The following is a 27803-nucleotide window of genomic DNA, read 5'->3' on the forward strand; positions in this document are numbered from 1 at the left end:
AACGGCATTACGTTTTTTTTTTGGTCTTAATTTGTTTTTCTATTTCATTAGGGGCCACCCTATTCACATCGCATAGGGCCTCCCTATTCGCTCCGCCTAGGGCATCCAATTACCTTAAAGCCGGTCCTGGATATAGGCAAACTAGGCAGCTGATATAGCCTCCGATTGATGGGAGCCTGGCACAGGAAAAAAAAAATTTAGTGAAAAAAAAAATATCGAAAATGTCGCGACAGCTATTAAAAGACAAGTTGATTGTTATTGCATTTCAGTCAATTTTCTTTATTTAGATATAGATACAAGTATTCTTGAAATCTTTAAATAAATTCAGTAATTTTTTTTTTTCGGTTGGTTTTTTATTTTTCTGTTTCTTTAGGGGGACACTAAATATACTTTTCCTAGGGCCTCCATTTTTCCTGAGACCGGTCCTAAAACCAGACTTAGACTACGCCTTGTTGCTCATAAGCAAAACACACACACGCGCGCGCACGCACGCACACACAAATAAACAAACAAACAAACGAAGCATATGAAAATAATGTACACTTTTACTATAAGGGCAGAAGAGTCGCGATATTAAGAACTGTCTGGATCAAATGATTTCTGGGTCTCCATTCCGCCCTGTATACGTTTTCTGATTTCTAGGTTCACCTGTAAAACATTTCAGGTCTACTCGAGAGCCAGATTCTAATCAGGATGTCACTGTACTGTCACTGTACAAGGCCAGAATTATGACAATGGGGTCTCTTAGGGCCTCACCCTTAAAGGGGGGGGGGGGCATCACTACTTCAACATTTTTTTAAAAATCAAATTTGAAACAAAATACACATATAAACTACAGAAGAATAAGAAATGTGAAATTATGGCCGTCAGCACTTTATTTTTTCTTCACAACTATTACATGGGTTTAGATTTAAATCATAAAAAAAGGTGGAGGGCCTCCACAATAAAATCTGCCCACAGCCCCATCTTGCAAAATTTCGGCCCCTTATATATTACAGACGTTACTTCAAAATAGAAGATAATTACGTCCGACGCATTTCAGGATTTGATGATGATGACATCTTACCAACCTCTTTGTTAGTTTCATCACCAAATCGTCTTAGTGACTTAGGGTTTATGTCTAGTTTTATTATCATGACCCGGAAGTAATATCTGTCATCAAATCACTAGTTCTTAATTTTTCTAATTCTTAGCGAAATATATATTAAATTATCTTTTCGCCGAGTTTCGAACTATAAATAAGTAGATAGGACATGGCGACTAAAATAAAGACAGGGAAATATTTAATTACATTATGGTTATAGTTTTATACATTGTGAACTTTGAACTAAGTAAAAAAAAACACATAACATCATAAATGACGTGGTGGCTAATAGATACAACCCCATTATTAAGTGACCATACTTCCGGTGTATAAAAAAAAAAAGAAATAACAAAGAGAAATGTTATGGGAAGATAACTGCTGAACACACCCAACAGTCCAATTCTTAAATCATGGGGAGGTAATTGCAGTACAAGAACTATTTTAGAGGATGCAAGCTTGAAGCCTTCAATCAATTATTTGTGCAAGACCTTCCTTCAGGGAACAGTACCAGGAAAAAGGAGAAGAGGCAGAGAAAGTGATGGAAAGACAACATTGAGGGAGATGTGTCAAAAGCCAGAGAAGAGTGGAGAAGGACGATCAACAGATCCTGTGTGGTGCCCCAACGGTCCAACAGACTAAGGGATAGGTGAAGAAGAAGTCAAAGACAGCAACTCACTTATTGACTGAATGTCATATGACTTTAAATGACTTAAAATGAAATGTTGACACACACGATCATATGTAATTTAGAGAGACTAGTCTTTGGAACATTGATATACACGCATTGCAATATAGAAAGATATTATTATATTATAGACCTATATAATCCCCCCCCCCCCAAAATATAATTTTTAAATTTTTGAATACCATATTTCAAACAAGACATACACAAACTAGTATGCATGCTTTTCAGCTTTGTTTGACATGTAACATATTAAATCATCAGTTGAAATATTAACAATAACAATATACAATAATCAGGTGATTATCGAATGTACTATAGATGTACTATAGATAGGCTTATACATGTAACATATATACATATAACGTACAGTTGAAATATTAACAATAGCAATAAACAGGCGATTATCGAACGTACTATAGATGTACTATAGATAGGCTTATACATGTAACATATATACATATAACATACAGTTGAAATATTAACAATAGCAATAAACAGGCGATTATCGAACGTACTATAGATGTACTATAGATAGTCTTATACATGTAACATATACATACAACAATTGTGGTAGTTCTAGACTTAGACATTTTGGTTGCCATAGCGATCAGTAAACAAACGCAAAGTTTTTGTAGTTGTACTTTATTCCGCCGTCTCTCTTCTGAAGCTCCAGCCGCTTGGCCAAGAGAACTTCCGACATCCACTCCTTGCTGACCACAAAACTTAAGGGCCTCTTTGGGATGGTGTTGTAGAAAAAGGTCTCCTTGCTCTCCATGTGGACGTTAGGTGGGTCCGGCAGAAGCTTGGGCTCTGGGCAGTTGACGGCATAGCTTATTCTCTTCATGGGTTTTCTGGACAGACAAGATGTGTGTTAAAACTCTGACAACAACTAAACATTGAAACTTTCTAACTACAACTGAAGCGGAGCTATTGTCTCAGCAGAGGGAATCAAATCTGAACTACTGACCCGAATTGCACAGTCCACAGCTGCACTTTCAAAACTCAAAACAATAAGGAAAGACAAAGGTTTAACCCTCAGTACCACAACCAAACTGATGCGCTCCCTGGTCATGGCCACATTCTTATATGCATGCGAGTCCTTGACGCTGACTGCAGAGCTAGAGAGGAGAATCCTAGCAATGGAGTTGAGATGCTACAGAAAGATCCTAGGTATCACATTAAAAAAACGCATCGCAAACGAAGAGATTAGAGACAGGGTTACTGCAGCGATTGGACCCCACTGTAACCTGCTAACTATTTTTAATAAACGCAAACTAAAACCTATGACCATATTACAAGGTCTTGCAAAGACCTTCATTCAGGGAACAGTACCAGGACAAAGAAGAAGAGGCAGACAGAGAAAGCAATGAGAAGACATAACATAACATAAAAGAATAGACGGGCCTGCCATTGAAAGAGGCTCTAACCAAGGCAAAAGACAGAGGAATAAAGAAAAAAAATGGACGACAGATCTCGTATGGTGCCCCGACGGTTCAACAGACTAAAGGATAGGTGAAGGTGGTTGAGTGAAGGTGAACTAAAGCTAGACATTATTATATTAGCCCAGCCTGCATCTTTCTTGCATGTTTTGATTATTTGCAATCCAATTTTTGACCCACTTCTACTCATCCAACCAACATCAATTTGTATTCAAGCTCATGCTTTCATGAATCAATCAATCAAACAACTAATAAGTTAATCAATAAATCGTAATTAATTAAGTTTATTTTCTATAGAAAAGGCAAGACACCATGTAATAGTTCTGCTTCTTAGTATGTTTTAATATTGACGTTTTTTTTAGTTTTGTTTTTTTTTTGCTGTGCTTTTTTAATATAGGCCTAGAATCTATTATAATTTTCAATTTTAAAATGTGTTTTCAAAAGTCCAATTTTTCTCTGATATGTTTAATTTGCTTAAAACCCACAACAAATTACTGAATGCAAATCCGAATAAAACTGTTATCTGCAAACTATACACATTATAGTTCTAACTCAATGACTAGGTGATTACAGTGCGCGACGTTTTTTCGACGACGTTTTGACGACTGCTGTTTCGGCGCTGGCAGTTTTGACGCCGGAAGCTTTGGTGTTAACTCAGAAAACACAAAACATTTAGAATAATGTTTTAATAATAATCCGAGTCAACGAGTATTAAATGAAACTCTTTTTATCCATGACATTAGCGACATAGAGTTCAGCGCCGAAATGCCAAAAGGACTACAGTGCCAAAGCGGAAGCGCCTACGCGTCCTGATTCGCTAGAAATCTGAGCGTTGTGCTTCAAACAAGCATGTAAACCCAATTCCATAACATTTTTTAAAAACGTCCAAAGAGCAGTGTAGGTTGTCAAAATAGCATCTTTTGTTCTTTCATGTGCGACATAATGTCTACCGCTTGAATAGTGGCATTCTAAGTTTTTTTTTAACTTCGATTGATAAACATAATTAGAGTTTGCATAGTTTGCATAATCGCTTTCAAATACTTCAAAATTAAATTTAAATTTGGTTTAAAACTATAAATCAAAATGTTTCACAAATATTTCTTACTTCAATTTGTAGGGATCGCCGTGAATCTGAGCCCTCCATCCGTATTTTTCTACAATCGACTCGTAGTTGTCATCCTCTGATACTTTTGGAGTTATCTCTCCTTCTTTGCAGTCTTCCTGAGCGCAGAAGTCATTGACGTCATAAATGAAAGGTTTGGTTGGCGGGGATACATCTTCATCAGCAGACGTGGTACAGACGGAGGCAACATTTTCTTGGGTCACTCGTTGTACAGGCTCGGTCTCAATACGCTATAATCATTGAAATCAAAGATAAATTCAAAATATTTAAAAGTGTAAGCATACCACAAAGTGAGAAAGAGACAGAGAGAGAGAGACATAACAGAGGCAAAAATAGGACAAAAATAGAGATAGAGACAAAGAGCAAGTCGGAGAAGGAAAGAGAAGGATAGAACGAGAAGAAAGAGACGAAGAGAGAGAGAGAGACGAATAGACAGATACAGAAGAAGAGAGAAAGAGAGAGAGAGACGAATAGACAGATACAGAAGAAGAGAGAAAGAGAGAGAGAGAGAGACGAATAGACAGATACAGAAGAAGAGAGAAAGAGAGAGAGAGACGAATAGACAGATACAGAAGAAGAGAGAAAGAGAGAGAGAGACGAATAGACAGAGACGTGGGGAAAAAAAAAGAGTTACGATAGACAAGAAGAATACAAAATAGTGAGAGAGAGGAAAAGAGATAAACAGATTAAAAGGAGAGAGAGAGAGAGAGAGAAAGAAAGATGGAGAGAGAAAGATGGAGTGAATGAGAAGAAGTGAGAGATGGCATGAGGTCGTCAAAATATATATAAACAAAAAAAAGGAAATATTCTGAAATAAAAAAAGTTGAGAGTTATTGAATTCTCCAAGTTTGAATTATTTTTTTCTAATCTGTTTTTAGACTTTAGCAACTCTAGAAGATAAATTCGCTTTAGGAAAGTCCCAGTATAATGCTACTGAGATTCTTGACAGATACAAGATTAATAATGTCAGAGACAAAACAACAACAACTGATGGACGCTAGAAAACAAAAAAAAAGTAAATGTTCAAGTATTTAAGACAGTGTGATTTAACGGATGTTACCTGGACACTTTGTCTAAAAGATCCTGCAGACTCGGGTTTACTGTCCTGTACAGATTGTCTGCTCGGACCTGCAGTAACAGGCCTGACAGGCAATGCAGTTTTAGTTCTGTGCACCGTAGCGCTTTGAATTCTGTAAGTCGAATATAAATGGTGATGTTATTATTTTTTTTACTACTACTACTACTAATAATAATAATAATCTTTATTATCCGTAAGGAAATTTGTCTTACAATTTGTGCATTACACCAAACAAAAAAGCATTATAACTATAAGAAACCAAAGTGTACATTCACACCAGACTCACTCATAATTTACATGTTATGTTTATGTTTATCATAAAGTAAAATGATGTTGTTTTTTTTTAGAGTTGAGACATTCATACAATTTATTTCATTGGCTGGATTTCTTACAGTATCGCAAAGTTAGTTTTCGAAGTACTGAACTCAATCACAGACAATAGATCTAATGATGAAATAAATAACACCAAATAATATTACACATGCAAATCATATTAAAACATTAAGGTAGCTTGCCTCACAGCAGGACGTTTTCGCGTCATGGTCGTTTTGGCGCTGGTTGTTTTAGACACATTATTAATGTCCATTTTATTTTGCCTCTAAAAAGAATGGTACATATCGTATTGTATGTGTGTGTGTGTATGCGTGAGTAACAATCTTAATTACATATACATGCATATATGATAAGTCACGTGGCTTATTGGACAATCTTAGAACCCATACTATAGTATTGTTGTAACCCTATATGTACGATCAGCTGACACGTGTGACACAGGCCAGTAATACAGTTTAGCGGGCTATGTCAATGGACAAGGGGCAGTACTGGTATGAACTTTGCACGCAAATATGACATGTGTAATGGTTATATGACGAGAAGACTTCGTGGACGAGAGGCAGAGTGTGTGTAAGGCAGTGCAGTTCAAGACAGAACAGCGAGGAGACTAGGACTGTTTATAGTCAGTCATGAAGTCGGTCCTGGAGGAGTCCTGAAGTGAATGTACGAGTCCAGGAAGAGAGAGAGACAGTAGAGTTTAGTGCGGTGATGTACAGTGTAGCATTAGTAATAGTTAACTGTGTTGCCAATTGTGTCATATTGGCTGTTTTGTTTCATCACTATTAAAGCACCAGATTATTTGGAACTCTTGTTGTCAAGTTCTTGATGTGTTGTGTGTTGAGCAGTTGTTTACAGAAGTGCTGATTAGGAGAGAGAGAAACGCAACAGTATGATGTCAAGTGGAATAACAATTATTACACAACAAACTGTGATCCAAAATCTATAGGATAACAACAACAACAACAACAACATTGTTCTTTCTAAAGCAAAATCTTCTTTTCTTCTTATACACGACATGGCCTAAATTATGCCGATGTGCCTCAAATCAAAAATCAAATCAAAATCTTTTCTTCTTCTTCGTTCTAACATAAATACACACGCAATAAATGAGACATGTAACCAGTAGTCCAGACTTACGCGTTTATATTTCATCAAGGATAAAAAAGATGTATTATTATTCTTATTATCTATTATCTTCTATATATATATAATTAATTCTCTTCTTCCATCAACAGTTTAAACGAGAAGTAAAGGAAAGATCACTCTCTTATTACTGGGGATAGTCCACGAGAAAACAAGAAAAGGGGGGGGGGACACGTAGTCACAAAATAAGAAGAAATATCATTCTTTTTTTTTTTTTATTTCTACCTCACGTTAAAAAAGGGGGGGGGAGAATCTACTCTGTAGTAACTATCGAAGCGACAGAGCACGCTCAAGAGTTTGGACACCATGGAAAGATCACCCTTTTATTTTTGCAACTCAGACGGAGGTAGTTATCCTAGGTAATTTAAGAGGCGAAAAAAAAAGAGGGGAGGGGAGGGAGGGAAGTGGTATTCATCGATCACTAAATAGCAGAACCGGACTTATCCATGGTAGAGCCCTATGCCAAACGGAAATCGCGGGGCCAAGTTTGGATAGGGATACGAATAAATCGACAAGAGGCCGCGGGAAATCTGTTATAAGTTATAAAATTGTTTAATTTAATAATTTATACACCTAAAATTAGCACGGGTCCAATAAAAGTGCGGGGCCCACTGCGGTCGCATGGGTTGCAGTGGCCTAAGGTCGGCACTGCAAAATAGCAGGCGTATGCTACGCCGCCAGTCGACTAGTTATTATTATTTAAATGAATTAATTTTCATTAACTTGTACTGCCAGAGTAGAGCTTCGTTAAAGGGAAACAAATTCGTTGTCGTCTGCTCAACAGTGTTCACTAAGAAGTTAGCTGTTGATAAGAGCAATTAGTACCGGTAATATTAATAAAGCTTGTTTTCGAGTCCGAAGATTAATAAGAAATGATATATTTTCCGTGGACACGCAGCCCCAGCTGTGACCTACATTTTTTTCCACATCCAATGCAGGCATAATAGGGATGCAAGAAAGCTACATTTGCTTGGAACCCTCCCAGACAGAACAGTTGTTTACACAAGTCGAGAGGGAAGCTTCTATGTGCCTAGAGTCCCAAGAGTCGTGATTTAATGTTTACTACAAATACACAGTATAAGAAGTAGCGATGATAGAGACGGCAATTATATATAGCTCTATTAGTTCTACAAAAAAAATAAAAATAAATAAATAAATAGAATAAATAAGCTTTTAAAAATTTTCATACCTAGCAGATCGTCTGCACGAAGCAGTCATTTTGCCACTAGGTGGCGCTGGACTGGTGACGTATTTATCGTTACTCTGAGATATTTTAGCTGACATGGACCTCTGTAGAATCATTGAAGTTAAAAAATTTAAAGTTTTTTTTTTGTAAATGCTAAATAAAACGTTTCATTACATTAACTAAATCTTAAACTTAGACTTTTAAATTGGATCATTTGCACAATACTTAAATGGCCCTAACAAGCATAGTAAGAAAATAGTTCGAAAAAACAAAGCTTAATTAAGGGAAAGCTTCCCAATTACTGCCATATCTCTCAATAATTCAGGATTTATTACCCTTTTCTAAATACAAAAAATTAAATTAATAGCCATTAATTAGTTAACCAATTGGCTCATTTTTAAAAAATTAATTTGTGTGTTCTCATGGATACTGAATAATTGTGCGAAATGTCAACTTGATCCAAAAATTGAAAGTGTGAGAGAAAAACATATAAAAGAATCCAGACAGACAGACAGACAGATAGGCGGCGTGAGTTAATATAAGCTTTGTAAAAATGCAGCAAAATTAAGCAGTAGATTCATGAACCAATGAAGACTTCACCAATTAAATGCTGAATGAATGAGTATTTGTTGAGTCAATACAAGATCACACCTGTCCAGAAGATGACGAGGTCTGAGGTCGAGCTAACTCCGTATTGCTTGCAGTGGGCCATTTGAGCTGCGAGCTGGCTGACTCACTTCTTGAAGTGAATTGTGCGACACCCACAGCAGTTGGACCTGGAATGAGCACAACGAGAGCATGAACATTTTTTTTAAAATTGATTCCCTTTTCAAGTTCTAATATGGGGCTGACTGAGAAAACAACGAAATGTTTAAAAAAAAAATAATTAAAAATCAGAGAATATTGTAGTAAATAGTAAATCGTCGAAAAAGGTAGGCGCCCCAAAGGCAGACCACGAATACGATGGCTGGCTTGATGATGTAGTGGGCAGATCTACCAATGTTCGGGCTTGAACACGAAAGACAAAGGAAAGATCTGAATGGAAAAATGTGTTGAAGCTGGACAGCTCTGCTGTAGTGCCACTGGGATGGATATTCTAGAGTAGTGTTCTAATAAGTGTAATGTAGTGACCTAATTTAGTTTAGAGATTATGTTAGTTTTATAAATAACTATATTGTGCAGTGTTTAGAGATTATGTTAGTTTTATAAATAAATATATTGTGCAGTGTTTAGAGATTATGTTAGTTTTATAAATAAATATATTGTGCAGTGTTTAGAGATTATGTTAGTTTTATAAATAAATATATTGTGCAGTGTTTAGAGATTATGTTAGTTTTATAAATAAATATATTGTTCAGTGTTTAGAGATTATGTTAGTTTTATAAATAAATATATTGTGCATTGTTTTTAGTGACGGTCAAAGTAGTGACGTTGTCAGACTAGACGAATGACGTTGCAGAATACGGGTACATGATAGGAGAAGAATATGGCTAGGGCTTGTAGAAAGATGTATAGTGAATAGACTGCTAATTAAACGGATAGAGAGACAAGACGATCATCCCCATCTGTAAATAAACATCAGTTGAAGTCTTCACAAGTTTTATTAAGTATATTTAATTGTTGTGTCCATTAGATGTGTTCGGACTCGCGTTAAGAATAGTGAATAGTATCAGACAACACACACAATCCAAAGCCAGGACAGTATCTAAGACTAAAAGTCATTAGATCTTCGTATTATGTTTCAGCAAAAAGAATAAGCCAACCACAGATTTGATAGGGAAAATTTATTTTGGTTAGGAATGATGGGGTGTGACACATTTAGCTAATAGCACCTAGTGACACCACCTCTAGCGACGCCTCTGGACACATGTATGACAATGACAGACGTGACAAGGCAAAGCTCGCGCTTACCTGCTGCAGACGATAGAGCCGATCGAGCCCCAGAAACATACTGCTTTTTGAGATGCTCTTTAAACAACTGTTGCTGCTTGTCTTTTGGGATGGGCCAGCTGACCTCCGAAGGGGGTGCAGGGGACGGTGCAGTCTCCTCCTCAACTATCCCCCATTTGGTCTCCTCGAGTCGTTTGTGACCCCAGCAGTCTGCAGGTGTTGGGATGTGAAGTTTAGGGATCGGCTTGAATTTAGGTACCGGGACTGACTGGGATCTTCTCCTGGAGCAATAAAATAAAAAAAAGTATCATATAACTGGGCCGGATCTAGACTTGATAAGGCCCTGGGCAATTAGAGACGTATTGCTACTTGTAATCAATAATGAATGCAGTATTTCCCTTGGCTACACAGCCCCAGCTGTGACCTACATACTTTGCCATATCCAGCACAACAAAAGCATATTTTCTCGTTGCTTTTTCTTTAAAACTGAATTTAAAATATCTCTGTAACCATTTTGGGGGCCTCAAGCGTATCGGTGCCCTAATATATACTTTAATTAGATCCAGCACTATATACGATGCTTCTGCATTGATTGATAGGTAAGCCCACATTGAACAGGCCAGATTTATTAGATAAAGTAAACAAAAAATTAATTCCGTACATTTAAAGAGTTCTTTTTTTACGTACATACAATCAATTGGCCTTCCAGATTTATTTTCGACAACTTGTTTAATGTATCCATTGTTCGTATGATGTCGACAAAAAATGTCTATTTAAATTACATTTCCGCACCGAGGGATCCTGGGTTCGAATCCTGGTGAAGATTGGAAATTTTAATTTCTAATGGGTACCTGACATTAGTTGGGAAAAAGTAAAGGCGGTTGGTCGTTGTGCTGGCCAAATAACACACTCGTTAACATTGGACAACAGAAACAGATGACCTCTACATCATCTACCCTATAGATCGCAAGGTCTGAAATAGAAACTTGACTTTACTTTTTTTTTCAATATTGACAGTTCGTTTTTTTTTTTGTTTTTTTTTAATTGATTCATGTGCAAAATTTCAACTTGATTTGAGAATTGGTTTTTAGAGAAATAACGTGTTCAATTTTTATCAGACAGACAGAAAGACAGACAGAATGAGTTGATATGAGCTTTGTAAAAACATAAATAAATAAATAAAAAAAACTCATGGGACTCTAGAAACTCATTTCCTTTAAAGTGCCAGTCAAGCGAAGACTTGGTTGCCTGAATGAGTAACAAGAATCAAAAACTGAGAATTGAAACCATTCATAAAAATGAACGACTCAATGGGCACATTGAAGCGAGCTGGCGTTAGTAGAATCTTTTCTGATAGGACTTCTCATTGATCTAAGAGCTACATTTAGACAACAAAAAATTGTGGGGAAGGGGAGATAACTGAATGATGTGGTTGATTAACTTATTAATATCGCTGATTAAGCGACCATTCGTAAATATTTCTTCATTTTTTTAGATAGTTAGAGTTAATATGATTACATTTTGTGAATACAAGTTTTTAAATATTGTGTGATTACGTCACAGGGTCTGAAAGGGGACTTAACTTAACTTACGTTACTTGGACAGGAAAAAAAAAGTAGTTTCCCTGTCAGACCTTGCGATGATGTAAATGGCATCTGTTTCTATGGCCGACTGTTACAGAGTGCTCTAAATAAGCATTATAATGGTCAACCGCATTAACTTTCCCCAAATAATGTCAGGTACCAATTCGAGTTTGGTTGACTGAACCATAGTCCTCAAATACAAAAACAAAATTTAATAAAATACTTTTAAAGACACAAAGATAAAGGCACATTCCTCGTCCCATATGCTAGGACAAAGTTGTGCAAATGCCCCTTCTTCCCTAGTGCTATTAGAGCATGGAATGGGTTGCCTGAGCCAGCCAGGATAACCAGTGACTTGGCAGAATTTAAGTCATTGGTTAACATGCATGACTAGATGCATGACGCGTAGGAAGTAATCATCTTCTTTTTTTTCAAGTAACGTCTGTATTATATAAGATAAGATAAGAAGACTCAGGGGCGTCTTAAAAATCCAGTATTCACCGTTTTAGTTTTCACCAGGATTCGAACTTGATACCCCCTGTTTCAGCCTTATGTTTTTATTTCAAATTTGCCAATGTTACGAATTATTTGAAGATCTCGGAGTTATACCAAAATATTGTAAGATAATTTTTAAAACAAACCTCAGATCTTCAGGAGTCGGTGGCGGTGGGACACTGGATACGCCTCTGACAAATAATTCCGGTTTTGGAGGCAGAGCTTTGTCTTGATAGTACATAGAATTGTTATATTTGTACAGACATTCCAGATCTGAAACCAAAACAAAAAACAAATATTAAAAGCTTCGAACATTTAAAAACAAAAAGAATAAAAATAACAACCTTCTTATTTCTTTGAACAGTTAAGAGTAAGTCTAATAATTAACTATCACGACAAGAATTCATCACTTATTTTTCTTTTGTGGTTTACGATTGAGATGATAAATTCATATACACTGATAGCACATAAGTTAAATTTTGGATGGAGAATATTTATTTAAATTTGAGAGATATAAGGTCTTTTATATGTAGAGAGATATACAGTTAAGTTATATAACATCTTTAAGTTAGAGAGATATAACGTCTTTAAGTTAGAGAGATATAACGTCTTTAAGCTAGAGAGATATAACTTCTTTAAGCTAGAGAGATATAACTTCTTTAAGCTAGAGAGATATAACGTCTTTAAGTTAAAGAGATATAACGTCTTTAAGTTAGAGAGATATAACGTCTTTAAGCTAGAGAGATATAACTTCTATAAGCTAGAGAGATATAACTTCTTTTAGCTAGAGAGATATAACGTCTTTAAGCTAGAGAGATATAACTTCTATAAGCTAGAGAGATATAACTTCTTTTAGCTAGAGAGATATAACATCTTTAAGCTAGAGAGATATAACATCTTTAAGTTAGAGAGATATAACATCTTTAAGTTAGAGAGATATAACATCTTTAAGTTAGAGTGATATAACGTCTTTAAGTTAGAGAGATATAACATCTTTAAGTTAGAGAGATATAACGTCTTTAAGTTAGAGAGATATAACCTCTTTAAGTTAGAGAGATATAACGTCTTTAAGTTAGACAGATAGAACGTCTTTAAGTTAGAGAGATATAACATCTTTAAGTTAGAGAGAGATAACATCTTTAAGTTAGAGTGATATAACGTCTTTAAGTTAGAGAGATATAGCGTCTTTAAGTTATAGAGATATAACGTCTTTAAGTTAGAAAGATATAACATCTTTAAGTTAGAGAGATATAACATCTTTAAGTTAGAGAGATATAACATCTTTAAGTTAGAGTGATATAACGTCTTTAAGTTAGAGAGATATAACGTCTTTAAGTAAGAGAGATATAACGTCTTAAAGTTAGACAGATAGAACGTCTTTAAGTTAGAGAGATATTACGTCTTTAAGTTAGGGAGATATAACATCTTTAAGTTAGAGAGAGATAACATCTTTAAGTTAGAGTGATATAACGTTTTTAAGTTAGAGAGATATAACGTCTTTAAGTTAGAGAGATATAACATCTTTAAGTTAGAGAGATATAACATCTTTAAGTTAGAGTGATATAACGTCTTTAAGTTAGAGAGATATAACGTCTTTAAGTTAGACAGATAAGTTAGAGAGATATAACGTCTTTAAGTTAGAGAGATATAACGTCTTTAAGTTAGACAGATAGAACGTCTTTAAGTTAGAGAGATATTACGTCTTTAAGTTAGAGAGAGATAACATCTTTAAGTTAGAGTGATATAACGTCTTTAAGTTAGAGAGATATAGCGTCTTTAAGTTAGAGAGATATAACGTCTTTAAGCTAGAAAGATATAACATCTTTAAGTTAGAGAGATATAACATCTTTAAGTTAGAGAGATATAACATCTTTAAGTTAGAGAGATATAACATCTTTAAGTTAGAGTGATATAACGTCTTTAAGTTAGAGAGATATAACGTCTTTAAGTTAGAGAGATATAACGTCTTTAAGTTAGACAGATAGAACGTCTTTAAGTTAGAGAGATATTACGTCTTTAAGTTAGAGAGATATAACATCTTTAAGTTAGAGAGAGATAACATCTTTAAGTTAGAGTGATATAACGTCTTTAAGTTAGAGAGATATAGCGTCTTTAAGTTATAGAGATATAACGTCTTTAAGCTAGAAAGATATAACATCTTTAAGTTAGAGAGATATAACATCTTTAAGTTAGAGAGATATAACATCTTTAAGTTAGAGAGATATAACATCTTTAAGTTAGAGTGATATAACGTCTTTAAGTTAGAGTGATATAACGTTTTTAAGTTAGAGAGATATAGCGTCTTTAAGTTAGAGAGATATAACGTCTTTAAGTTAGAGAGATATAACATCTTTAAGTTAGAGTGATATAACGTCTTTAAGTTAGAGAGATATAACGTCTTTAAGCTAGAGAGATATAACATCTTTAAGTTAGAGAGATATAACGTCTTTAAGCTAGAGAAATATAACGTCTTTAAGTTAGAGAGATATAACGTCTTCTACGTATTATGTCACACCGTCTAGTTATTGCTCATAAAAGTTTAAACTTTGAATTTCCGGCTAATCAAAAAGATGAACGAAGTTTGCATGACTTCTGTTAGTTCGATGAAAATCTATATTGAGACCAAAGACTATTGGGAAATAGCAGACAATGTCAAGGAACCTCACTGGTTAGGCCTGGTGTCAACGAAACACAGTTTGAGCAGCAGTTTTAACAAGGCGTGTGGTATTTCATCTTCACATCAAATCTCATTTATTACTAGTTACATGCAAATTAGCTTTTTTTTTTCAATCAACACTCCCTTTATTTTGTACATCGGTTACACCATAAAGGCTTCCTATTTATGTTGTTTTTTCCCGCCATGTATAGAAATCTCCAATAGACGACTAATATTAATGAGACAACCCCAGCGTAGTTAACCCTTTCTACCCACTGCCCTATATATGTTGCTAATTTTGACACGTACTGACGCTTGTTACTTACGGTAAGACGAAGGTCTTCCTTTGGGGCGATAAATATCTTGAACAGAGGGATACCATCCATAAGTTGATTCTTTCATGTTGAAAGCTGTGTCCAATCAAATCAGATCTGTCGTATGTCTTTAATAAAATAAAATAGAAAACAAGAACATAGAAAAAAAAATACTTAAAAAAAAAAAACAAAGCTTATCATTCATGTAATTTCTTCCCTAGTGCTATTAGAGCATGGAATGGGTTGCCTGGGCTAGCCAGGAAAACCAGTGACTTGTCAGAATTTAAGTCATTGGTTAATTTGCATGACTAAATGCATGACGCGTAGGACGTAATCATCTTCTTTTTTGAAGTAACGTCTGTATTATATAAGATAAGATGTAATTAAAATAATTTTAATTTAGACCACATCAATAAATCTGTGAGACATTTATTACTAGAGAAGATTGTATAGTCATTCATTGTTTGTTTCAATTTATAGCGGCGACCTACGAAGGGAACACATTCAGCTAATACCACCACTTCAATCAAGTTCGATTTCTTTCCCTTGTACGAGATACCAAACAAAGGAATTAATTACCAATAGTAAATATTCAATGGCTCTTGGGGTGTCAGGTAAAAGAAATAAGTGTGCCAGATTTCAGCTTGATCCTAAATTGGGTGTCGAAGAAATAACGTGTACAAACTTTTTACCAGACAGACAGAGTTGATATAAGCTTTGTATAAGATAACAAACATTTCTTTTGTGACCAAGATGATCTAAATAAAAAGGTTTGGCATGAAAAAAAAAGTTATTTATACAAATACTTCATTAGAAACTTCTCTTATATCGAGTGAAATTGCATCCATTATTTTGAATCAATCTTAACTGCAGACGGCTGCATGAGTTACTCTCCCCTGGGTCTTGCGGCTTTTTGGCGTCTGCTATCGTGCATATTGACAAGAGTCCCATTGGGTGGGTGGGTGGGGGGGGGGGGGAGAGCAACGTTCAATCGTTGACATATCTCTCATTATTGCAAGGTTTATCCCCCTTTAGCTTAATACAATTTCGATATAAAACAAATTTAATCAATTACGAGTAATCGATTAACTAATTGGCTACATTTTACCTCTTGATTCATGTGTTGTCATCGACAATAAACAATCGTGCAAAGTTTCAACTTGATCCGAGAATGAGAAATGGGAGAAATACCGTCTAAAATATTCTGACCAGACAGACGGAGTGAGTTGATAAAAGATTCGCTTTAAAAAAAATAATATTTAAGATAATAAAGACTAAGCCATAGTTAACAAGAGGTTGCAGGTCTGGCTGCCGTGAACAAATCTCGGATTGGAACCCCCAACTCTAAAAAGAAATGTGTAGTTGTGCTAGCCACACGACACCATCGTTAACTTTTGTATCAGGAACGTATCTTATACATTACATACGTTTCCTCAATGAAGAAGATAATTACGTCCTATGTGTATGCCAGAGTGCAAGTAAGTTAGAGAGTATATGTCAGGGGGGGGGGGAGGTATGGTAAGAATGAATGGTACTTTGATATTTTGATATGATTGTTATATCCCCTTGTTGTGAATAGCATTGCACGTGTTATGAACTGAGAGATGAAGTCTTCGTTGAATGTGCAAGAGAGTGAGTTAGTGAGGTCTTGTTCCCGTTCCAGGAAGGTTGGATAGTTGCTTCCTGGACTGGTGTCTATGTATTTAGATATTTCATATAGTTGATGGACTAGTGATTGTGAATTAATATTTATTTGAGAGTCGATGTCATTTATTGAATATTAAAGTTATTCATTGTTATTATCAAGAGTTGGAGTTTATTCAGTAATAAGTAATTCTAATTGTGTGGATATCTGGAGTTAAAAGTGTATCAAGTAATAATTGTTCGTATAAGTAAACCCCCTAGTGAGCCAAGTCAAGAAACACAAGAATAAGCATATAAATTGAACACTGACAGTGTAGAGACTTAAACTCTACTAAATCATTGTTTTTTTGTGGGTTTTTTTGTTGATTCAACCAAACCGTTCCGAGCTCTTATGGCACTAGGAAAGGAGCAGCACTTGTATGAATTCGCTCTAGCATATGGAATAAGAAATGTGCCTTTATATTTGTGTCTTTAGTATTATTATAAGATTTTGTTTTTGTATTTGTAAGTTATGGTTCAATGTTTTGTGCCTTATTGCTTACATTAGTCTTTAGTCTTCTGACCTGAAGGGTTTCTAAATTTTACTAATGGTCAAGTGGGAATATTCATTTAGTATGAATCCCATGGCTCTATTTTTTTTGCGTCTGTTCTTCTCTCTTTGTGTTTTCCTAAGTTGAGGAGTCCCAAAAGGAGGAGGCTTATTCTAATTGTGTTGGTCTAAACAAGGTTTAATAACAGTTTAGTTTTATGGTCTTGTTTGATTTGTAAAAAGAAAAAAAAAATTCGTTTGATAAACAGTTGAAATAAAGAACCGCAGATTTTTATTTTTTTAAAATATTAACTCTTTCTCTCCTAACTGACGATACCAACGTTGATTCCACCAGAATGTGGTAAATAATTATGGAGAGAAAGAGTTAATTAAAATGGAGGGAAAAGAAATCGAATCATCGCATGGACAAATGTGGCTACAATTTATCCTGCCCTGAAAATAACGTATCTTATTTTCTTTTCTCGTCATAATTAAACAATCTTTAAATCAACTTTTGAAAATTTGAATAAAATTGCATATCAAATATATTCAGGTAGAAACATTTTTAAAAAAATGTATCCCATATTCACCTGCAACATAATTATGTTCTTATTAACAGGGACACAACATTAAAAGAATTCTCTTTTTTTCTGCACATGGCCGACTCCCGTTGCTAAGGTAAACAACTTGTAATGGATTCTTTTCTTTTTGCTCCGTGATGTAATCGATACATATATTTCCATGGTGGTCAATGGATAAAAAAAAAAATGTTTTGAAAGCTAAGGGTGACAAAGCGAAAGCTGCAACCTCGTCTGCTCCAAGCAATCAGACTCTCCCGCTAGAATTCTATCCCCCCCTCCCTACTCCTTACTTTCTCACTCCCCCCTCTCTCCCAGTCCTACCACAAAACAATATTAGTTACACACTTTACCCATTACTGTTTCATTTGTCAACTTCATCTTTTGTAATCTGTAAAACTGTAATGAAGGAATCTGTACGAGAAGTAGGGTGAAAGGATATTGATTGTTTCTCTATATATATCTATCAATCTCTATCTCTATCTCTCTCTATCTCTCTCTCTCTCTCTATATATATATATATATATATATATATATATATATATATATCCCCCCCTCTCTCTCTCTCTCTATTTATCTATCTATCTTTATATCTATCTATCTCCCCTCTCTCTCTCTCTCTATGTATCTCTCTTGTATCTCCCCCCCTCTCTCTCTCTCTCTCTATCTATCTCTATCTATCTATCTATCTATCTATCTATCTATATATATATATATCTCCCCCCTCTCTCTCCCTCTCTCTCTCTCTATCTATCTATCTATCTATCTCCCCCTCTATCTCTCTCCCCCTATCTCTCTCTATCCATCTATCTCTCCCTCCCTCCCCCCTCTAACTCTCTATCTATCTATCCCTTCCTCTCTCCTCCCTTCTCTCTTTTTTTTCCAATGCCTTCTCTCTCTCTCTCGCACATCCATTTTTCTCTCTTTTCCTCGCTGCAACTCTCTTCTATGTACGTCTGAATGAAAGAGGAGAGAGAGAGAGACGTCGTAAAGATAAAAGAGATTAATGATGGAGGAAGTTATAGGAGACGATGGTAAAGAGAGAGAGAGAGAGAAAGATTACGAAAAAGAAACAGGTGTGTTGGACAATCTTTATACCAAGAAAAATATTTTAATGTTAAAACAGCTTTTAGATAAAGAGATATAACGTGTCTTAGGAAGAGAGATAGATAACATCTTTAAATGAGAGAGGTGTCTTAAAGGTAGATAGATATAACATCTTTAAATTAGAGAGATATAACGTCTTTAAATTAGAGAGATATAGCGTCTTTAAGTTAGAGAGATATAGCGTCTTTAAGTTAGAGAGATATAGCGTCTTTAAGTTAGAGAGATATAGCGTCTTAAAATTAGAGAGATATAACATCTTTAAATTAGAGAGATATAACGTCTTTAAATTAGAGAGATATAGCGTCTTTAAGTTAGAGAGATATAGCGTCTTTAAGTTAGAGAGATATAACATCTTTAAGTTAGAGAGATATAGCGTCTTAAAATTAGAGAGATATAACGTCTTTAAGTTAGAGATATAACGTCTTTAAGTTAGAGAGATATAGCGTCTTTAAATTAGAGAGATATAGCGTCTTTAAGTTAGAGAGATATAGCGTCTTTAAGTTAGAGAGATATAACGTCTTTAAGTTAGAGAGATATAACATCTTTAAGTTAGAGAGATATAGCGTCTTTAAATTAGAGAGATATAACGTCTTTAAGTTAGAGAGATATAACGTCTTTAAGTTAGAGAGATATAACATCTTTAAGTTAGAGAGATATAGCGTCTTTAAATTAGAGAGATATAGCGTCTTTAAGTTAGAGAGATATAACATCTTTAAGTTAGAGAGATATAACGTCTTTAAGTTAGAGAGATATAACGTCTTTTTATGTAGAGATAAATCGTCTTTAAATTATTTAACATATAATTAGAGAGATATAACGTCTTTAAGTTAGAGAGATATAAAGTCTTTAAATTAGAGAAATATAACATCTTTAAATTAAAGAAATATAACATCTTTAGATTAGAGAGATAGAACATCTTTAAATTAGAGATATAACTTCTTTAAGGTACAATGATATTAGGTCCCTTCCTGCTTGTAATTATCACCCCTATCCCCCCCCATCCCCCCATTGACTAATACAAACTGTTAATACCATAGTCATAAGAGCACATAAACAGTCGAAAGAGAGTGGACAGGATTTGGTATTATTTGAGGAAAGGGTCCTTGTAATCACAACAAGGATCAATAAAGCAGTCTTAGTCTTAGTGTTACACTCTTTGTATTTCTTGTACAGGTGGTATCTATACAAGGAGCTTATACAAAGATAAGACCCTTCGGACTTGGAGCGAAGCGGCGGAGGTGTGTGTGTGTGGGGGGGGGGGGGGCAGAAGCTAGGAGATATAAAGCAAAAAGCAGACAGAAACTATAAGTCTTCTTCTTCTTCCTCGTTCTCATTGTTACGTTGGAGCGTTCCGATGACTAGACTTAAAGATAAGAATAAAGTAACAGAACTCGTTTTTAACCCAGAAACACATACAATCATAAACCCATTCCGCGTTTGTAGCCTAATTATAAGTATCCAACAGGGTAACATGGGAAGAATAGGAATCAGGTTTGACAAGTGATCTAACATTTTTAAATAAGTGCCATTAGAGCGTGGGACGGGTTGCCTGAATCAGCCGGGAAAACTATTGAATTAGAATAGTAGATTTTAAAGTACCTGATTAATATGCACCAAAAGATTATCACACCTTTTAATTACTTCTAAAAAAAGGTATATTTCCGAATCGCATTATAAAATATGAAGCTCATTTTTTAAACAAATGCAAACCCCAGGCATGTACTAATACAAGCATGTATCTTGTAGAGTCACAGACCTTTGCATATATGTAGTGCTTATATGATATGTATCGGACGATATAGTCTAAGCAAGAAATACAAACGTATAGAATTACATATAGACATCTTGTTCATATATATTACAGACGTTAACTTTGCCCTATAGTCTACCCTATAAACAAAGCCCCATCGAAACCATTCTGGCGCGGTGTGGGGTAATAAGGTTTCATTGGGTAGATTGACCTACTTACAATCGCCCCTATAAAAACGTTAACGGATCGGTGTGGGATTTTAGTTATTGGGCCGTTAACGTCTTTCCGCTTTCGTGCCGGTGTGGGATTTCCCCAATCACGCCAGAACCAACATGATGAAATCTTTATTATAACATAAAAAACAATATTATGATGTTTTAAAATGTAGTATTAATCGTCTTAAAGCTAAATGTTGCTTTGAATCCTTTTTGTAAGTAATATTAAGATTTAAAAAAAAATTAATTAGGGTTCTATTGGGGAAATCCCTAACTGGAATAGTGAAGTTTTACCCGTATGGGCCCAATGCAGACTTTTCGTAATCAAATAGTGTGTGTGTGTGTGTGTCTGATTTTTTAATGTGCACACTAAAAAAATATATCTATATCTAGTAATATTTAATCACACATAGAATCTAAAGTTAAAGGAGAACATATTTGTTTTTTTTTTGTTGTTTTTTTTTAGATTTAGATTTTTAAAAAAAGTTTTATACATTTTAACATTTTTTTCGACCAATGAAAAAGAAGCATTTATTTCTTTTAAGCTCGCGATATTCGGCACAAACTGGATTATTCAGTCTTCACTCTAGAGCGTACACACGTGGATCAAATTAGAGCTAGCTAGATCTAGATCTGTTAAGTTATTAGTTATACTACAAGTTATAGAGCTATAGTCACTCTAGTCTAGGTCTAGTCAATCTAGACTTTCATTAATATAATAGATCTATTATAAATAATTATATGAGCTGTACTTCTTGATATCAATGAATCAATGCATATGTTTTTCAACTCATGGCAGCAGCCATGGCGCCCATGGAAATTCAATTGGAATGGTCGTAACTTATAAGTAAGTTAAAGTCTTAAGCCTATCACAAGTACAGATCATCATCAGATGACGAATCTCTAAGTACTCTAACACTACTATTAAACAGATCTAATCTAGATAGTAGATTAGGTCTAGACTTAGAATAGATTTATAGATATATCTAGATTCTAGATAATCTAGAATGCTAAGAATCTAGATCTAGAGATTCTTAGGATTCTATAGATCTCTCTAGACTAGTTTTATTATAATATCTAATAGTAGTAATAAGCTACTAGATCTAGTACGATATAATATTATTAATATATATATTATATCTAGACTTGAGACCTATTAAATCTAGATCTAGACGACTTAGACTTAACTTAAGTGATTAATATTCATACGTTATGACTAGATTTACTGATTTACTATTTATAATAGATTCTAGATCTAGATTCTAGAATCTACCATGAAATGGCTAATGCATCTGCAGCATAGAATTAGATTTAGTTAAGGACTTACTAGATTTACTAGATCTTAAATCTAAATCTACTACCTTTTAACTTTTAGGGCAGAATATTAGATCTAGTCTATATGCCTATCTAGTCACGTAACTGTAAACTAATACTTAGACTTAGGACTTTGGACACTTTGGTATATTAATATAATAATTATTATACTCATAGTACTCATACTCATATATAGATTTTAGTTCTATTCTAATTCAAATATTTTGAGGTTAGAAAAAATTGACCTAGACTTATAAGATATACTAAGACTTAGTAAACTTAGATCTAGATCTAATAAAAGATAGTCTAGATTCTAAAATCTAGTTGTTATTAGAAAATTTAGTAGATATAGAATAATATTTAATTAATATATTGTTAATACAGACTAATCTTTAATTTTTTCATACTATAGGCGATAGGTCATTTAGATTAAATAATTCTAGATCTAGTAACTAGTTATAGTCATAGACCTATAGTATAGACTTATAATCTTATAATATAGATATTTACTTTGTAGAGACTAATGTACAATATTAGGCCTACACTCCAGATCTTGAAAATCTAGTCTAGAGTTTAGAATGTTTAAATTTATACAAATAAATAAAATCAAACGTTTATATTGGTTTTAAAATCAGATATTGAGATATGTCTAGAAAAATATGTATATATATAGTATATCTATATTAGGGGCCTATATATAATAGACTAACGCCACTAACGGCTAACCCTATAGCTGCTATAGACTATAGCCCTATATTGACATTGTTTTTTTTTTTTTTTTTTAATGTTCCTTCAGAGTTGAAGATATCTACTTGGTAGTCTAAACCTCAAAGGAGCTTAGGGAAGTGATGGCAGTTGCAGGGTATGAACCAGACGACCATGCAGAGACCAACGAGGCGACCAAACAGTCCATCGTGCATACCACATAACCAGGTCCAGGTAGCGTTACATCTTTATTCACCAATACTCAATATATGTTAGATTTTATTTTTTGTAAATTTTAAAGACTCTAGGCTCTATGTAATAGAATTAAATAGATCTATACAGATCTAGAAATTCTAGATCTATAAACTAGACATAGATCTAGATTATATTTAGATCTAGCTAGAATATCTAGAGGTCTTAATACTAATTATTATATTATACATTTTTCTACAATTTGATCTAGGATTCATTCTATAGGCTTAGCTAAGGCTTAGGCTTTTTAAAATTTCATTGTGTGGATACTGTTAAAGAAAAAATACAGAGTCTCATTATTAGGCTATAGCAACAGTTTTTCTTATACACCATACCATAAACATTTCAGGATTTGTCTTTATTGTAATTTTTTTTTTTTTTTTTTTTTTTTTTTTAGAATGCCAGTTTTTTAAGGGCAGCTGACAATAAGAATTGTCTATGTATGCACTACAGATGCTGTTCAATATCTTTTCATGAGGAAGCCTGCTCAAAAAGGTACGAAGAATAAATTTTTCTTTAAGATTACTGATCAGTGACACCCCCCCACCCCCCCCATCCCCCCAAACCAAATGAAAATTTTAATGAGATCAAATCGATTAAATAAAGAAAATGTAAAATAAATGTTAATCTTGTGAAACAATGTTCGAGAGCAATATCTTCAGCTTTTTGTAATTTCACTGAGATTTAAGTTCATTATTAATTTGCATAAAAAATTATAATGAACATTTATACAATGAAAATAGGGCCTACATAGAATTGTTTTTGACCTAATGTCATTATATAGCAACAATCCTTCTTGTATACCTTACCTTAAACATTTTGTGTTTTGCCTCATTGTAATATTTTTTTTTTTTTGCATTCTTTAAACATTTTTTATGTTTTTATTTATTTATTTTTTTTAACAGATCGCCACATTTTCTTTAGGGGAAGTTGACATTAATCTTTTAGGTTAATAATAACCTATGCATGCAGTACAGATGCTGTTCATCATCTTTTCATAAGCAAGCCTGCTCAAGAAGGTAAGAATTAAATTTTGCTTTTAGATTACTGATCAGCAATCTGAAAGTAAATTGTTAATGGGATGGAATTTACTAAATGTAAATAAAGAAATGCTATCCTAATTTTGAAATATGCTGGTTGTGGTTTTTTTTTTAATGTTTTTTTTAAGTTTCACTGTGATAATTGTTTATTTTAATTCTAGAATAACTTTTCAGCCAACTTATTTTTAAAATTACCATAGAACTCTAATTACAACAGAATATAGTTGTATTAGTAAGAGCCTGTGATAAAGTTAATATAAATAAATTGGACAAAATATAATATTGAATGAATTGAAGCCTAGCTCGATCTAGTCTGCCATTGCACTTTTAGCATAGTCAAATACCAGTGCCACATTTGCTGACACCAATTCATAACATTTAATTTAAGGAGAAGATTGAACTCCAAATTTTGAAATACCATTAATTTTTGTGTTGCTTAATAGGCTTGAGAAGCAACCTAATTTTTGAGCACCATTTATCATCAAGTGCTGGAAATATAACCGTTAAATAGTATGTCCACATAGATAAATGTAATAGATAAATGTAAGGTCTTCTGATGTTTAATTGTTAGATTCTTTTTATTATTAATACAGCTTGAAGGTAGTTTTATTACATGACTATAATATTTATTTGTTTGTTTGTTTGTTCCAGCTGCTGCATGGAAGTCAAAATATGAATTATTGCCACCAGTCTTGAAGTCAGCTTGTAAAGAATGCTAAGAATGGAATGAAAATGCTGTCTTGATATCTTGTTTGTGCTGTTATATTTGTCTTTTGTGTTGGTTAATTATTCCATGAATAAAAAATTAAAAAAAGTTAATTGTGTAAGTTTGATTTAAGAATAAATGATCAGAGCATGCAAGTCTTATATAGTACGTTACCAAAAATTGTATTGTTTGATAGTGTTCAAACCCAAAAATGTAATTTAACTTGTCCATTACTTTATAAATATGTTGACATTAGATGTATATAGAAATCATGCACTGATTCAATTATTATAATTTCCAAACAATTATGTCAAATAATTCTATTGCTAGATCTAAATCATCAGTGTGAAAGTAGACCTATGTAAAAGGTTAAAAATCTCATACTAAACCATTGAGCTGCATTTGAACAAAAAGGGCATTATAAACAAAAAATCACTAATGAATTTGTTTTAAACTACAGTATTGAAAAATATTAAAGATTATTCCTAATTAAGCCATAATAAAATTTAATGACTGAACCATCAGAGACAGTATTTGCATAATAATACCTAATTGAGCCCTAATAAATATTTCAGTTACTAAACCATTAGGGCCAGCATCGGACCGATAATGGCACAATAAGGGTTATCCCTAATTAATATTTCAATTACTAAACCATTAGGGCCAGCATTGGACCGATAATGGCACAATAAGGGATATCCCTAATTGAACCCTAATAAATATTTCAGTTACTAAACCATTAGGGCCAGCATCGGACCGATATTGGCACAATAAGGGTTATCCCTAATTGAACCCTAATTAATATTTCAATTACTAAACCATTAGGGCCAGCATTGGACCGATAATGGCACAATAAGGGTTATCCCTAATTGAACCCTAATAAATATTTCAGTTACTAAACCATTCAGGCCAGCATCGGACCGATATTGGCACAATAAGGGTTATCCCTAATTAAACCCCAATGAAAATCTCAGTTACTAAACCATTGGGGCTAGTATGGGCTTGATTAGGGCGCGATTCTGGAAATCCCCAATGAATCCGGAAGTGGGTTTACCCATTCTGGGCCGATATTGGCACGATTAGGGTAGCCCGTATTGGTCCCTTATGGGAACCTAATGACGCCAATGTGCAAACGGTATGCGCGCCCATTAGGGCGCGATTTGGGCTATTTAGGGCTGCAATTAGGGCAAAGGGGGATAACCCTAATTATAACTGATACTGGGCCGTAATGGGCATGTTTATAGGGTAAGCAAGAAATACAAACGTAGGCCCTATTGAATTACATATAGACATCTTCTTCGTATATATTACAGACGTTAACTTTGCCCTATACATTGCATGTGTCAATCTAGCCATGCATGTTAATCAATGACTTGAGCTCTGGTAAGTCGTTGGTTTCCCACGCTGATTCAGGCAACCCGTTCCACTCTATAATGGCAATAGGGAAGAAGGAGCACTAGTTTGAATCCGGGACTGACCAATGAGACGATATTTATCTACATTTGTATTTATTTATCTATATGTGTGTTGTTTTTTTTTGTTTGTTTGTGTTTTTGTTTTGTTTACATATTTGTAGCTTTCTTCATATTTGAAGATGATTACTTCCTAGCGTAAACCTCCAACAGGGCTACAGGGGATATGGTGGTGAGGTTTCGAACCAGGCGCCATGGAATTGTTGAATTAAATTAATAAACAAAACATTAAACGTTGGTCTAAAAGAAGTTGTTACGAACGGAAATTTTAGTAAACAAATAAAAATGAAATTCGTATCGATCCTACCATTTTATTTTCAAATTGTATATTTTGAAATATTTGAGAATCGAGTATAGTATTTGTGTACACTATAGACACACACTATATATATATATATAGGTTTGTGATATATAACCATGTTATCACAGCAATGTTGTCGTATAATTCTGTTAAAACAATCATCACTAACTGTATGAACACAATGGAACCAACCTGTCTTGTAATCAAAGTATGAACACTTGTCTCTAATTCATTCCAGCGTTTCAATAATGAGCACAAATATCAAATAAAATCACAGTACTTATTGTCGGGCATGGTGCTAGTATTTTGTCCCTCGCTAACTTGATATAGGCACACACTTTACAATCATGAAGAGTTACTTTCCCCGTTTTATTAAAAATGTCCAAAGCAGAGTCTAGATAAACTCATGAGTACAGAGACGTCTTTAAGAAGCTCTCCCGTTCCCTTATCAAAATTTCAATTCTGTTTCGCCTTGTCACATAAGCCACACTTTTGTTAGAAGACGTTCTCGAAGTAACACTTAGCCAGGCTTTCTGTCGTATCCAAGGACGCCAGAGTACACCTCTGTGTTGTGTAAGTGTGTAAAAATCTGTGGCGATCTGACCCAGGTTACAGGATCGATCGATTCATTCATATCACCTGCGTATGCATGGAAGGAAGGGGGAATACGGTTGTGTGTGTGTGTTTGGGTGTGCGTTATTCAAGGGGGAAAAAAAACGCGGCGGACTTGTCATGTTATGAAACAGTCACATGATAAATATAATAATTTTTATTCCATATATTTATAGAATTAAAAATATGACACTAAGTGTGTCTCCCTTCGTGTATAATGAGCCACAAGCTAATAATAGGACGATTACCAAGAAAAGAAGAAAAAAAAGGTTTTGAACAAAGAGTCGCAACTCTCTTAATAATTCATTTGAATTCAATCTAGTTTACTTCCCCTTCTGACACAGTTGAAGGGAGAGAATCATTGAGATGTGACATTTATCAAACGTATGTTAATTAATTAACAACTCGCCACACCCGACGTAGCAGACGATCAAAATATTTTTTTTTATAAAAGGTTCAAGGGCCGTAATTTTTTTTTTCAATGAATGCTATTGAAACGTAGAAAGATTTAATCAATGATGTTCAAATGTATTTTGTTTTTAATTCTAAGCAAACACATGTCTCGAATA

General features: G+C 34.2%; 1 protein-coding gene and 1 long non-coding RNA gene across 7 annotated transcripts; one reads left to right on the forward strand and one right to left on the reverse strand.

Annotated features, from left to right (window-relative positions):
• Window positions 1-852: 852 nt before the first annotated feature.
• Window positions 853-27199, reverse strand: LOC129922055 (uncharacterized). The gene is made up of 9 exons (XM_056006271.1): window positions 26815-27199; window positions 15022-15137; window positions 12186-12312; window positions 9983-10242; window positions 8723-8847; window positions 8075-8175; window positions 5392-5521; window positions 4314-4561; window positions 853-2620 (listed from the first exon to the last, which is right to left on the reverse strand). The coding sequence occupies exons 2-9, from the start codon at window positions 15095-15097 to the stop codon at window positions 2377-2379; spliced, it is 1311 nt and encodes a 436-aa protein (XP_055862246.1). The 5' UTR covers window positions 15098-15137; window positions 26815-27199; the 3' UTR covers window positions 853-2376.
• Window positions 20764-26073, forward strand: LOC129922056 (uncharacterized). Of its 6 annotated transcripts, none has more exons than XR_008774059.1 (5): window positions 20764-21467; window positions 22943-23085; window positions 23501-23598; window positions 24009-24122; window positions 24795-26073. It is a non-coding gene; the product is annotated as an uncharacterized LOC129922056 (long non-coding RNA). The 6 variants fall into 6 exon arrangements; XR_008774064.1 differs by lacking the exon at window positions 20764-21467 and adding an exon at window positions 21500-21520; XR_008774060.1 differs by lacking the exon at window positions 20764-21467 and adding an exon at window positions 21609-21739.
• Window positions 27200-27803: the final 604 nt, after the last annotated feature.

Source organism: Biomphalaria glabrata, chromosome 12, assembly GCF_947242115.1.
Source record: "Biomphalaria glabrata chromosome 12, xgBioGlab47.1, whole genome shotgun sequence".
Lineage (NCBI taxonomy): Eukaryota > Metazoa > Mollusca > Gastropoda > Planorbidae > Biomphalaria > Biomphalaria glabrata.